Source organism: Sus scrofa, chromosome 9, assembly GCF_000003025.6.
Source record: "Sus scrofa isolate TJ Tabasco breed Duroc chromosome 9, Sscrofa11.1, whole genome shotgun sequence".
Taxonomy (NCBI): domain Eukaryota; kingdom Metazoa; phylum Chordata; class Mammalia; order Artiodactyla; family Suidae; genus Sus; species Sus scrofa.
The window spans coordinates 7,401,104-7,415,876 of NC_010451.4; the positions used below are offsets into that span (position 1 = coordinate 7,401,104).

At 40.5% G+C, this 14,773-nt stretch overlaps 1 protein-coding gene across 9 annotated transcripts in view; it reads right to left on the bottom strand.

Annotated features, from left to right (window-relative positions):
- Positions 1-14,773, bottom strand: part of FCHSD2 (FCH and double SH3 domains 2) — a 253,445-nt gene that overhangs the window by 34,588 nt on the left and 204,084 nt on the right. For all 9 annotated transcript variants that reach the window (XM_021102293.1, XM_021102289.1, XM_021102287.1 and 6 more), the window contains one exon: positions 7,808-7,912. In XM_021102293.1, the coding sequence (XP_020957952.1) occupies positions 7,808-7,912 (105 nt within the window). The remainder of the gene's footprint in view (positions 1-7,807; positions 7,913-14,773) is intronic.

A 14,773-nucleotide genomic window follows, 5' to 3' on the forward strand; every position in this document is an offset into this window, starting at 1 on the left:
TCAGCATTGTCACTGCTGTGGTCGGGTTCAATCCCTGGTCTGGGAACTGAGATCCCACATCAAGCCACTGCATGCCATGGCCAAAAAAAGAAAGAAAGAAAGAAAGGAAGAAAGGAAGGAAAGAAATCTTTTGACAAAGAAAATCATATGGGCATGTCCAGGGTTATGGTCTTTTTAGGTTTAGCCAAAGATTTGGGTGGTTATTTGCAACCAAATTTGAGAACTTCCTGACATCCAAGCTCAGGCCAGTAAGACCAGCTCTCTGCTTGAGTTTTAGTAGTAAAACCCCTCACAAAGAGCTATAAAATGTAAACGTCACCAAGAATCGTCCCATTCTTTAAGGAGTCTAGTCCTTTCTAGTTCTTACATGCTTTGGGTCATTTTCTAGTTCTATAAAGTGGGTATTTTAAATATCTGTATCCCAGAGTAATAACTGCAATCTAAAAGGGGACAGAAGCTGCTCCCCTTATTACCAGAAGCAGAGACCTTAGATTTTACTATTAATATTTGTATTGTTATTTTGAAACTCTTTAATGTATGCTGTAGTTTAAAGCAAATAAAATTTTATGATAATATTGGGAACTAAATTTTCTTTCTTTCTTTTTTTGGTCTTTTTGCCTTTTCTAGGGCCACACCCACAGCATGTGGAGGTGGAGGTTCCCAGGCTGGGGGTCGAATTGGAGCTGTAGCCACCGGCCTACGCCACAGCCACAGCAATGAGGGATCCAAGCCGCGTCTGCAACCTACACCACAGCTCATGGCAATGCTGGATCCTTAACCCACTGAGCGAGGCCAGGAATCCAACCAGCAACGTCATCGTTCCTAGTCAGATTCATTAACCACTGTGCCACGACGGGAGCTCCAAGGGAACTAAATTTTCAACAGAGAAAAAAGAAATATAAAATCAAAGAAGTTTAATAAAAAATCTTTCTAATTTTAAATTTTAATTGGAAATATCAATATGAACTTATGATTTTAAAAAAATTTAAAAATGCCTAGCTCTAACAAAGAAAGGGCCAAGAAATAAATGACAACTCTAACAATAAGCACCTTTATAGCCTTGACTTTGGTGTCTAAATATTATTCTATATTAAAAGAAATCAGAGCATCTTGTAGAAAAGGCTAATTCTGGAGTTCCCATTGTGGCACAGTGGAAACAAATTCAACTAGGAACCATGAGGTTGCAGGTTTGATCCCTGGCCTCACTCAGTGGGTTAAGGACCCGGCGTTGCTGTGAGCTGTGGTGTAGGCCGGCAGCTATAGCTCCAATTTGACTGCTAACCTGGGAACTTCTATGTGCAGCACGTACAGCCCCTAAAAAGACGAAAGAAAAGAAAAGAAAAGAAAAAAAGAAAGAAAGAAAGAAAGAAAAAGAAAGAAAGAAAGAAAAGAAAAGAAAAGAAAAGAAAAGGCTAATTCTAAGTTAGGGCAGGGAAAATACAAGGTGAGCCTAAGATGGCTTGTTGTGCTAGAAAGCAAAAAAATGCTCAAAGACAAAAAAATGGGAATAATGCCAAAAGGACACAGAAATCAGCTTAAATGGACTTGCACTGGCCAAATTTGGACAATATGGGGCTTAAAGGACAACTGTAATACTGAAAATGCATTAAATGAGTAAGAATCCATAATAAATTGAGAATACATGAAATGGGACTCCATGAGGAGACTTAACGAATAAATACTGGAGAAAGAACATCTACCGTGGAACTGTGAACTAAAAAATTCCCAGAGACTGTACAGAGCTGAAAGGTGCTGCGGTATATCCAGCCAGAGTTGAGGGACCAGAACCCTTGCTGGATATTCATGGCATAAGAAGAAACTGCAGAAAGGAAATGTATTAGTAATAGAGCTAAATCAGACTTACTAAACCAACCCAAACAAAGCGTAAAAAACAAACCTTGGGGGAGTTCCTGTCGTGGCGCAGTGGTTAACGAATCTGACTAGGAACCATGAGGTTGAGGGTTCGATCCCTGCCCTTGCTCAGTGGGTTAAGGATCTGGCGTTGCTGTGAGCTGTGGTGTAGGCTGCAGAGGCAGCTTGGATCCCGCGTTGCTGTGGCTCTGGCGTAGGCTGGCAGCTGCAGCTCCGATTAGAACCCTAGCCTGGGAACCTCCATATGCCACAGGAAGAGGCCCTAGAAAAGGCAAAAAGACAAACAAAAATAAAAACAAAAACGAAAAAAACAAACCTCCAACAGATCAAACGGATCTGCAGATCAAACTGAGCTGACGGCCCAGACAAAACTCTACAGTCTTTAAAAGAAGAAAAAAGAATCCAGACACTTCGTAGTCAAACAGTCACGGTTTCCAATGTTCAGTAAAAAAAAACAGTACCTAGTTTCTGAGTAGCTGAAAAATATGAAATATAACGAAAGGAAAAAAAATCAGTCAATAGAAAGAGAGCCAGAGTTCTCTTGCGGCGCAGCAGGTCGGGGATCTGGCATCGTCACTGCTGTGGCTTGCATTGCTGCTGTGGCTCAGGTTTGATCCCTGGCCCAGGAACTTCCACAAGCTGAGAGTGTGGCCAAAAAAAAAAAAAAAAAAAAAAAAAAAAGAGGAGAGAGAGAGAGAGAGCCAGCAATCATAGATACCATGGAAGGAGTAGACAAGGACTTTAAAGTCACTACTATAAATATACTTAAGGATTTTGGAGTTCCCGTCATGGTGTGGCAGAAACAAACCTGACTAGGAACCATGAGGTTGTGGGTTCGATCCCTGGCCTCGCCTAGTGGGCTAAGGATCTGGCATTGCCGTGAGCTGTGGTGTGGGTCACAGACTCGACTCGGATCCTGTGTTGCTATGGTTCTGGTGTAGGCTGGCAGCTGTAGTTCCGATTTGACCCCTAGCTTGGCAACCCTCATGTGTAGCAGGTGCAGCCCTAAAATATATATATATATATATATATATACATATATATATATATATATGTGTGTGTATATATATATATATATTTTAATGATTTAAAGGACAACATGAATAAATAGGAATGACCTGGAAGATAAAAAGAACCAAATAAAACTTCTAGAGCTGAAAATGTAATATCTCAAATCAAAATTTACAGGATTAGCTTTATGAGCAGGTTATACACCACAGAAGAAAAGATCGGCGAACGCAAACACACAGTAACTCATCAAACTGAGATCATTTCAAAAAGTAAGGCTGGATCAAAGTGTGAGCGACGTGCAGGACACTATCAAGTGACCTCATATTCATGTTGTTGAAGTCATATCACAGAAAGCAGATCAGTTGTTGCTTGGTCACGAAAGAACTTTTTGGGGTGATAAAATATTTTATATCTTGATTGTGGCAAAAGACATTTAGAGGTATGCATTTGTCAAAGCACATCAAAGTGTTTACCTGAAATGCTTACATTTTATATATATTACACCTTAAGTTAACTTTCAAAATTCCATGACATCACAATTACACTTAAGAAAGGGAGAAAAATATCCATTTTAGTAGTCACTGGAGGTGATTACTACTTGCCAAGTGCAATGGAAAAAAAAAAAAGAACCTTGACTGGAAGATTTGGTATCGCCACCTCAATTAAGTGACTATTCTTAGCAGCAATAATGAGACAACTTGATAAAAACATACCGTGATGAAAAGCGAAGCATCATCTAGAAAGTATTTTTTCTATAGCAGGGTCACCCTTAGCATTTCATTAACCTTGTGGTAACGAGGCCTCATATTTTATGCAACTTAAGTTTTAGACTTCTCTCTCTCTCTTCTTTTCGGCTGTGCCCATGGCATGTGGAAGTTCCCAGGCCCAGGGATCGAAACTGTGCTGATGCAGTGACAACGCTGGATCCTCAACCCAGTGCAACTCCTAGGGAGTTCCCACTGTGTCTCAGTCGGTTACAAAGCCAACTAGTATCCATGAGGATGCGGGACAGATACCTGGCCTCACTCGGTAAGTTAAGGATCCGGCGTTGCCATGAGTTATGGCATAGGTCGCAGATGCAGCTTGGATCCAACGTTGCTGTGGCTGTGGTATAAGCCAGCAGCTGCAGCTCTGATTCAACCCCCATCCTGGGAACTTCCACATGCTACAAGTGTGGCCCTAAAAACGAACCAACCAAACAAACTCCTAGACTTCTCTTACAGCAATATGGCAAGGGTTTTAACCATTTTTGAGTTATCGAGTATGAGGGTGTCATTATAATTTTGAATTCCTCTGTACAAGAGAAACTTATGAGATGACAATTTTTAAAAATGGCATCTTTAAAATGTGTTTATATAGACAATAAGTGATTTTATTTTTGGTTTTGTTAATTCATTGGATACCATGTACTTTGGCTTTCAAATGAACATTCAATTCAGATCATAGAACACAATTAATATCTTGAAGACATAATCACACATAGTTCCTCCTATAGACCTTATACCCAACATGTCATTAAAAATTTCTGGGTGTCTCTGACTTCTTACGTTAATATCCTTCTCTTTGTGTTAAAAATTTCACCGTTAAAAAAAGAGAAAATTGCCTTCAATTCAAATAAAGGTGTAATTCAAACATATAAAAAATAATTATCTCTTGAAGCATAAGTCATGTACAGCTTCCAAAAAGGGCATTTAAAACTCTTGGTTTCTTGGCAAGCTGCTCTGAAAATAGGTATGGTGGAGTTCCTGTCGTGGCGCAGTGGTTAACGAATCCGACTAGGAACCATGAGGTTGCGGGTTCGGTCCCTGCCTTTGCTCAGTGGGTTAACGATCCGGCGTTGTCGTGAGCTGTGGTGTAGGCTGCAGATGTGGCTCGGATCCCGCATTGCTGTGGCTCTGGCATAGGCTGGTGGCTGCAGCTCCGATTGGACCCCTAGCCTGGGATCCTCCATATGCCGCAAAAAAAAAAAAAAAAAAAAAAAAGACAAAAATAGGTATGGTATGTCAGATCAAGAATGTGGGTGTATCTATATGACAAAAGGAATTTCAAAAAATCAAATACCTCAATACCAGGTTAAGAAAACAGTTATTAAAATTTGGTTTAAGCAGCGATTGTTTCATCTCAATTCTTAAATTAGTCAGAGGCAGCAAACAGTAACCCAGCTAGTATAAATATTCTTGTGATAATCACAGACGTCACAACAACAGTTTGCTCACCGCTGTATGTCTAGTATGTTCATCAGCATCGGGCACACAGCAGGCACTCGTTAAGTCTTCGTTAAACTAATTGATTACTGAGTCTGTCCCCAAATTAATCAGCCAACAATTAATTTCTATATAGCCCCTATTACACCATTCTCTGGAAATCGAGTACTATTCCTGTTCTTTGGAAAAGCACAGGCCATTTACATTTTCAATTTCTTATGACTGGAAAAAAGTCTTTAACCTATTATTGAGTGCCACAAAGGTTTCTATTCTAATTATCAACAATGGGCACACAATACAGAAGAGACTGGACAAAGCAGAATAATCAACAAGGGAGGGTGATATTCATGTTGTATAAAAACCTAACATCCAAGGATACAATGGAATTTTAACTAGTTTTCTCCTTTTTGTATAAGTATTAATAATAAAGTAAAAAACTACTGAATGGAGAGAAAAAATCCAATGCAAATGACAGGAAGAAAAAGGGAATCTATTGAAACCATCACTGTCAATTCCTCTGAAGGCTCCTGTCGATCCCAAAATTTCATTAATGATAATCTCATAGTTGCATCTAATTTTAGCTGGGTTATTTTTTCTAACTGATAAGTGGAAATCAAGTGAAAGGTCATTCTAAGATAGCGAGCAGCAGGATTAACTACATATATTTTACAGATTTTCAAAACTGAGGTAATGCATCTGGCATCACGGTTTTTGGCATATTCCACGTTTTTGGTAAGGAAATTATCTGCGAGTGTAGACTTTAACAGTAGTATGAGGAGAGATGCGACATTCTGTTGTGGAATCTTAATATTTTTAGCTTTAAGCTGACAAACACAGGGCAGGTTTAGCACATGCATGGAAATAACAGGTCATTCAGCCTAAATGCAGAGTTTGTGTGACTGACAGCCACTGCTGCTACGACCGGAGGGCACGGGGGAGGCAGGGCGCCAGACAGTGACACGACGGATGGAGTCTGGAAATGGAAAATACACAAGAGAACACACCCTTCGGAAAGCTTCTGAGACCTGCCCTGTGTTCCAGCAGGGCTCTGAAACTGGCTTCACCCAGCTTTTGGAGAAACAAACAGGGAAAGCTCTTCTACACAAGCCAGTGTTTCTCTAACTAGGCAAGCGCCTGCCAACAGTGCCTGGCCAGCAACTTAGGGTAGCGGTTTAGCCATGTCCCCAGATTCAGTGAGGAAGGTGGCTATTTATCGTTCACCCTGCTCTCTTCACTACAGAGGCCGTGGATCATGTGCTAGGAATGGGCTGGGCTTACCGGGGCTTCTCTAGTCCAGGCAGCCGGCATGTCTTTTTTGGTTCAGGTTACGTCCATGGCGCTGTGTCAAAGTCTGCTCACATCCCGTTTTTTGCCCATGCTGCCTCTTCCCTCAGCACCCCCGCCTCCGTGCCCCACCCCCAATCACTGGAATACTTCCTCAAAACTTAGAGGGATCTGAGGGGGGATTTGAAAATCACTCGTTGAATGCTCAACCCAATGCAAGAATTCCTTGTTCAGAATCTTCTTGCACACGCGGAATGCGGCACTGTATCCAGGGCAGCTTATTCTGTCCCTGGGCAGATCTGACTGTTAGCCTAAATTTCCCAGCAGCAAGCTCAAATCTGCCTCCTTCCCACCTTCTGTTGGTTCGGCTTCTGCCTCTTGAGGTTGTGTGGCCCAAGTCTGGGCTATCCCTTTTTCATCTGTCAAAACCCATCTGAAGCCCTACCTCTTCGTGCCACCTGCCCTAACAACCCCCACCCCCACGGCGATTTCTGAGCCCTCTGGGTTCCTTAGGTATAAGGACCGTCGTGTGGACCACTCCCCGGCACTTAGGCTTCACAGTCTTCGTTATCTGGGGCATCATTTAAGCCTTCCTAACAGGAACATGTGCTTACTGAGGGCTGGACAGTCTCAGTCCTTTTTAAATGTCTACTTCCACACCTGCACTATGCTGCACTGGGCAGACAGCTACATACAAGGACGCACAGGTCCTCCATAAACTGGTCCTGACCACACAAGCTTCCTTACTTTCCGCTACATTTCCTGGCCAAAATTCGCTAATCAAACCCAACTGCCAAACTATATCCTGTACCTTCACTCTTCGCAAATACCCTTTCTTTCCATTTCAACCTTGCCCCTCTAGGTCAGGGAACATTAGCCTAGGGTACATGAACTTCTGAACACTGTACATGAAATGCACACCTTTTTTTCTTGTGGGAGAGAGGGTTTCACACTTTCATACAATCCTCAAAGGGCCCCACGACTCTCCCAAGATTAAAATTTACTGTTGAAACTTCTTTTGGCCTTGCCTGCTTAACCAACTCTTCTCTACTCTTAAAAGGTCAGCTTATGCCCCTGGACCCAGTGAACCTTTCATATGGGGGGAGATTTTTTCTAGGCGCTGGCTTATGTATATCAATTCCTATACCACTAATCCAACTGATTTATTGGCTATGTTGTGAAAATTTTTCAATCAGTATCTTTATTGTGACTTAATTCTTTTGTTAGTTAAGGTTTCATGACTGAAAACGTGTCACAGCAGGTTCACGGTTGTGTGCACTCTCTTGTGTGAAGCGGGCTCAAAACTATGACTGTGGACACAGACGGTAAACCGCCCTTCAGGTGAATCCATGTACAGAAACGGAGTTCTAAAGATCCACAATACAGCTCCGACACTGTCAGAGCTGGCGAAATGCCCAAATGAGCCGCCACCTTACCTCTGCTTTACGAATATTCTCTCTAGCTTCATCTATTTTCTGTTCCAACTCTGTTCGGCTTTGTTCTGACGCTGCAACTCCATGACATTCCAGATCATCTAGAACCTATTCAAGAAAATAGGAAAAGGATGACTTGACTTTTCTCTTTTTTTAAAGTGACTAGAATATTTAGATAATTTAAAAGACTTTAGTGACAAGTAACCATTTCTTCAATATTTAATGGTATTCATTGATTTATCTGATAATTAAAAAAACCTCTGAAATATAGACCTTACAGAAAGTTGCAAAAGTGGTACAGAATCCCTTTACTTAGCGTCCCCCAGTGGTAACAACTTAGCTAACTACAGTTCAATATAAAACCCAGGATGTCAACATTGGCACAATCTATAAACTGTATTTGAACTGCCTGTTTTAATATGCATACCTTCAGTTTTTAAAAATTACATGAATATAAAGCTTTCTTCCTTCCTTTCCTTCCTTCCCTCCCTCCTTTTTCTTTTTACGGCCATACCTGCAGCATATGGAAGTTCCAGGCCTAGGGGTCAAGTGGGAACCGCAGCTGTAGGTCTATGCCACAGCCACACCAGATTCAAGCCGCATCTGCAATCTACAGCACAGCTTGCAGCAATGCCGGGTCTTTAGCTCACTAAGGGAGGCCAGGGATCAAACCGCATCCTCATGGAGACTATATCGGGTTCTTAATCCACTGAGCTGCAATGGGAACTCCATAAAGTTCAATTAATACAACAATGATTAGGAGTTTCCGTCGTGGCTGAGTGGTTAACGAATCCGACTAGGAACCATGAGGTTGCGGGTTCAATCTCTGCCCTTGCTCAGTGGGTTAACGATCCGGTGTTGCTGTAAGCTGTGGTGTGGGTCGCAGACACAGCTCGGATCCCGCGTTGCTGTGGCTCTGGTGTAGGCCGGCAGCTACAGGTCTGATTAGACCCCTAGCCTGGGAATCTCCATATGCTGCGGGAGCGACCCTAGAAAAGGCAAAAAGACAAAAGAACAACAACAACAACAACGATTAATACAAAATGGCAAGTCTGTTGTGTCTGTACACCCCACCGTGTGCTCCTTGCCTCAAGATAACCACGGTCCCACTGATTTATGTGTATTTCATAAAAACACTTACTATGTATTTCCCTACATACTTTGCACAGTTTTGCTTTAAAAACAATGAAATAAGGTCTATCACCCCTTGAATGTGTCTAGGAAACTTTTTAGTGTTTGTACAGACAGACTGACTCCATTCTCAAATTCAGTGGTTCAGCTGGACCACAGTTTATTCACTCTTACTCTACCGCCAACCCGAGCTTTTAAATTTCTCGCTATTATGAATAGTATTGCACAAACAACCTAGTCAGTGATTCTGGGAACACACAGGGGAATATTTATTTACGCTAAAAACGCAGAAGTGGAAATTGTATATTCGAACAGACATTGTCAAGCTGCTTGCAAAAAGCCGTACCTACCCTCCCTGGAGGCGTGTGTAAGAGCATGTGCTTCTCTGCACTTCACCAACGCGCGATGGCGCCACTCTTCGCAATTTTATAAAGATTATCTCATTGTTTCAACTTTCGTGTCTTTGTAATGGGATATCATTTCATCTGTTGCTGGTCATCTGCAGTTCTCTCTCTATAAATGGACAATTCATATCCTCTATCCATTTCTCTAATTTTTGTCTTTTTGTTATTAAATATATTTTCTTCTAGATATTAGTCCTTTTTCTGTTGTCACAAATACCTCCTCCCATTTCATTTCCTCTTAATTTTAAAAAGTTCTTTAGTTTTTATAGAAGTTTTTGTTTTTTATGTGCTCACATTTATTGATCATTTAACTTTATGGGTTCTGGGTTTTACTTAAAAAGGCATTGGTGATAAAGTAAAAATATTCTAAAATTTTTCAGTTTTCAATAACCTAGCACTTAGTTCTTTAATTCTGTTGAAATTTACCTTTTTATGGCAGAAGGGAAAAATCTAACTTTGTACTTCTTCCTAAATGAACAGACAATTGCTCTGCCAGTTACTGAATAAATCCTTTCCCCAAAGATTCGCAATGCCACTGACATGCTTTTTATTATGAAAAATTTCAAGTGTTCTCAAAAGTAAAGAGACAAGCATGATGAACTACTTTTAAATTTAATTTTTATTTCATATTGGAGTATACTTAACTTACAATGTTGTGTTAGTTCCAAGTGTAGAGCAAAGTGAACTGTTATATAAACCAGGTATGGAGATTCAAGTTAACAAGACTTCCACATTTGCTTTGCCTATTCTTTATTCTTCATTGCTAAAATATTTTATTTTATATTTCATTTCATTTAATTTTTTTGTCACACCTGTGGCATATGAAGTTCCCAGGCTAGGGGTCAAATCAGAGCTGCAGCTGCTGGCCTATGCTACAGCCACAGCAACTTGGGATCCAAGCCACGTCTGCAACCACCATAGCTCATGAAGAGGCTGGATCCTTAACCCACTGAGTGAGGACAGGGATTGAACCTGCATCCTCATGGATACTATTTGGGTTCATAACCTGCTGAGACACAATGGGAACTCCTGCTAAAGCATTTTAAATCAAATTCCAGATAGCATGTCATTTTATTCGTACATGTTTTAGTAAAAGTCTCTAAAAATAGAAAGTTAAAAAAAATACAGAAACAATATTATTATTAGACCTAACAATAATTCCTTGGTAGCCTTAATATACTGCTCATTATTAAAATTCCCTGTCTGCCTGAATATGAATTTTCATGGTTGGTTGGTTGGAATCAGTATCTAAAGGTCCACACACACAGAGATAATTTTCTTTGATGTTATCTGTTGACTCTTGTATGATACTATAGTTTTAATTACTACAGTCCTCACTGCATGTTTCAGTATGTCTTCACACACAAACATCTTGTTGTTCTTGGCTATTTTTGTACATTAAAAAAAATTCAGACACATTTTAAGACCAGACCGTGAAGTTCCTTCAAAAGCATCTTTTAAGTTTCGTTGGGATTTCATTGAAATTACAAATAAATTTAATAAAAATCCACCATTTTTTTTTGTCTTTTTTGTTTTTTTAGGGCCACACCCATGGCATATGGAGGTTCCCAAGTGAGGGGTCTAATTGGAGCTGTAGCTGCCGGCCTACCCCACAGCCACAGCAGTGTGGGATCTGAGCTGCGTCTGTGACCTACACCACAGCTCACGGCAACGCCGGATCCTTAACCCACTGAGCAAGGTCAGGGATTGAACCCGCAACCTCACGGTTCCTAGTCGGATTCATTTCCGATGTGCCATGACGGGAACTCTAAAGTCCACGTTTTTAAAAATGAAAGATGCATGGTATATATTATCACTTATATGTGGAATCTAAAATATAAAATAAACTGGTGAATATAACAAAAATGAAACAGACTCACAGATATAAACTAGTGGTTACCAGTGGGGAGAGAGAACTGGGTAGGGCAAAAAGGGGATGAAGGATTAAGAGGTACAAAGTTATGCGTGAAATAAAAAAGCTAAAAGAATATACTGTACGCACAGGGAATACAGTCAATATTTTATAATAAGTATAATCTTTAAAAATTGTGAATCGCCATGTTGCACACCTGAAACTTATATAATGCTGTAAATCAGCTACACGTCAGTTAACAAAAGTGATTGAAAAATTTTTAAAAAATCCACAATATTTGCATCTCTCCAATTAGTCGTGTCATTCTTTGGTTAAAAAAAAAAACAACTCTTCTTATGGGTCACGACATTCACTGGTTGATTCACCAGTATTTTACTGCTGTGGTGAATAATTTTTTCCCAACTATATGTTAGAATTTACTACTATTTTTAGCTAAGAGGAAAATTAATGTTTTTATAGTCTCATATCTATTCACTTTACTGAATGCTTACCACATTAATAGTTTGACAGCTGGGTCTTTTATGCTTTTGGAGGTACACAACCACATCATAATAACATAAATACATAATACAGATATTATTTTCCAAATATTTAAACACCTTATCTTTCTTTCATTAAGAACACTGACAAAATAGTGGTGATGGGTACTATTTTCTTATTTTATCACCATAATAGGAAGACTGGCCTCTAAAGATCTTCATACCTTCGTACTCGAACTGAGTACATGTGAAATATAATTTACTGATACAGCAGAGTTACGGACCTTAACACAGATCATCCTGGATTACCCGAATGAGTCTAATCTAATCCCATGACCCCTTAGAAGCAGAGAACTTTCTCTAGTGGGAGTGAGATGAGAGACGGGCCGAATGGCAAGTCAGAGCGAGTCCATGCATGTGAAGGTCACAAGGCCCTGCTGCTGGCTCCCAGCTGCAGGAGCCTCCGCAAGGACCACGGACAGTGGCCTCTAGGAGCCAAGGGTAGCCCCCAGCTGGTACGTTATCTATCGCTCCTACAGTTACAGGGAACTAGATTCTTTTTTTTTTTTTTTTTTGGCCGTATCTGTGGCTTGGGGAAGTTCCTGGGTCAGGATTAAAGCTACGCCACAGCAACAATGCCAACTGCTGCAGTGACAATGCCGTATCCTTAACCTGCTACACCTCAAGAGAACTCCTGGGTCTAGACTCTGATGACAGCTTGAATGAGCTTGGAGGTGGGTTCTCCCCTAGAGGCCAGCCCAGGGGACCCCTTGATTTCCGCCTTGTTAGAGCCAGAGCAGAAACCCAGCCCAACCCATCCAGACTTCTAACCTATAGCAGTGTGAGAGGATAAATCTGTATTGTTTTGAGCCACTAAGTCTGCTGTAATTTGTTATGGCAGCTATAGAAAAGGAATAAAACCATCAAATACAATGTGGCTGTAAGCTTCAGGAAGATATCCTGGTCAGAGTGAAAAGGTCTTTATTCAGCTGGCTGAGAATTTTGTCTTACTTTTTAATCACTAAGGCATACTAAATTTTATCAAGTGCTGGCAACTCTGATAATAAGCACAGAATGTTTCCTCTTTATTCTGTAAATGCAGTTTATTATACTGATCTATTTTCTAATGTTGACTCATCCTTGCAACCTCATTAGTCATTACCTAAAGCCCAGGGGCTGGATTCATTTTTATTAAATTTTATAAAGCATTTTTATAAATTTGCCACATCTTTGTTAAAAATCAATTGTGTGTGCCTATTTCTAGACTCTTTGCTCCATTTGTCTATTTTTCAGACTCTCACCATTGAGTGTCACTGCACTTTAACAAATTAAACATGATGTACTTTGGCGTGAGATCTTCTTTGTTTTACCTACCTGGGGTTGGCTGAGCTCCTTGGATCTGTGGGTTTATAGTTTTTAATAAATGTGGACAATTTTCAGCTATAATTTTTTGGGGGGTCTTTTTAAGGCTGTACCTGTGGCATATGGAAGTTCCAGGCTAGAGGTCAAATCAGAGCTGTAGCAGCCAGCCTATGCCACAGCCACAGCAATGCCAGATCTGAGCTGCATCTGTGACCTACACCACAGCTCATGGCAATGCCAGATCCTTAACCTGCTGAGCGAAGCCAGGGATTGAACCCGTGTCCTCATGGATACTAGCTGGATTCGTTACCGCTGAGCCACAATGGGAACTCAGCTATAATTAAAAAAATTTTTTTTCCTGACTCTTTCATTTTATTGCTTCAACTTTATCTCACTAGATTAAAGCCTATCACAGGTCACACTAATAAAGACCTGGAAAAGTTGTTGAAATCTGTCTCTATCTCCTAGTAGAAAAACATGCCTTGAAAAAAGGCAAGAGGGAATAAATTTATTTTTAATATCTGAACATATTACTTTTTTTCTATAGCCACATTTAAAAAAATTTTATTTTTATTAGAGTATGAACATTTACTTTCAAATATAGTTAGTCATTTAAGCAATGAGGTCCTGCTGTACAGCAGGGGAACTATATTCAGTCACTTGTGATGGAACATGATAGAAGATAATATGAGAAAAAGAGTGTATATACATGTATAACTGGGTCAATTTGCTGTATGGCAGAAATTGACAGAACACTGTAAATTAATTATAATAAAAAATTAAAACAAAACAAAATAGTCAGGCATTCTAGCAGAAAAAATCTTATTGTGTGCTTTATATTTTGAAATATAAAGCTGCAGTAATTATCTCATGACTACTCATTAGATGTATGGTAGACATAACTTATCTCTCTAGTTCACAAATTCTTTGACTGAGATAAACTGTATTAGAGGAACTATCCCCAAACTATCAGCCCTGGAATCTGATTTTGATGATGAGATCTTGAACTTCAAGTTGCTGTCTGATGTTGAGCTTTGGGGGGCTGAGAGTGAAGAGGAATGTTGTATTTTGCATGCAAGAGGCGAATGAACTATCACGGCCAGAGGCCAGACTGTAGCAGATTGTGTTTTTCAAAAATAGCTGCTATAATATTTCCCATTCTATGTGTTCTTCTGGAACCCTGCTACTTCCTCAGCAAGTTTATGCTCTCTCTCCTTGAACCTGGACAGGCCTTTGTGCCTGCCTCAATTAATAAAAATATAACACAATCAGTATCATGATTATTTCTGAGGCTAGATCAGAAAAGATGCTGTAGCTCCTACCTGACTCATCTTGGGACTCACACCTTCGCAGCCCGTGTTACAAGCTGCCATGTAAGAAGTAGAGCGAGTCTAAAGCTGCCGTGTTGGAGAAACCGTATGGAAATACAGAGATGCATGAGGAGCTCTAGCTAGGCTAGCTCCCAATTGTTCACGGCTTCCTGGTCCACACCAATATTTCAGTGGCGAAGTCTGCGAGATAACTACTCCGCAGTAGCAGCCAACCACTGTATGACTGTAATCATACGAGAGACCCCACCCCCCCCGCCCCGGACTCCAACCTCTCAGTGACAACTGCCAAGTTGAGCCCATCCAAGCTCCAGAGTACTAAGAGACAATTTAAAAGACGCTCTTCTTGTGTGTGGCATTAAGTTTGAGGTGGTTTGTTATGCAGCATTGGA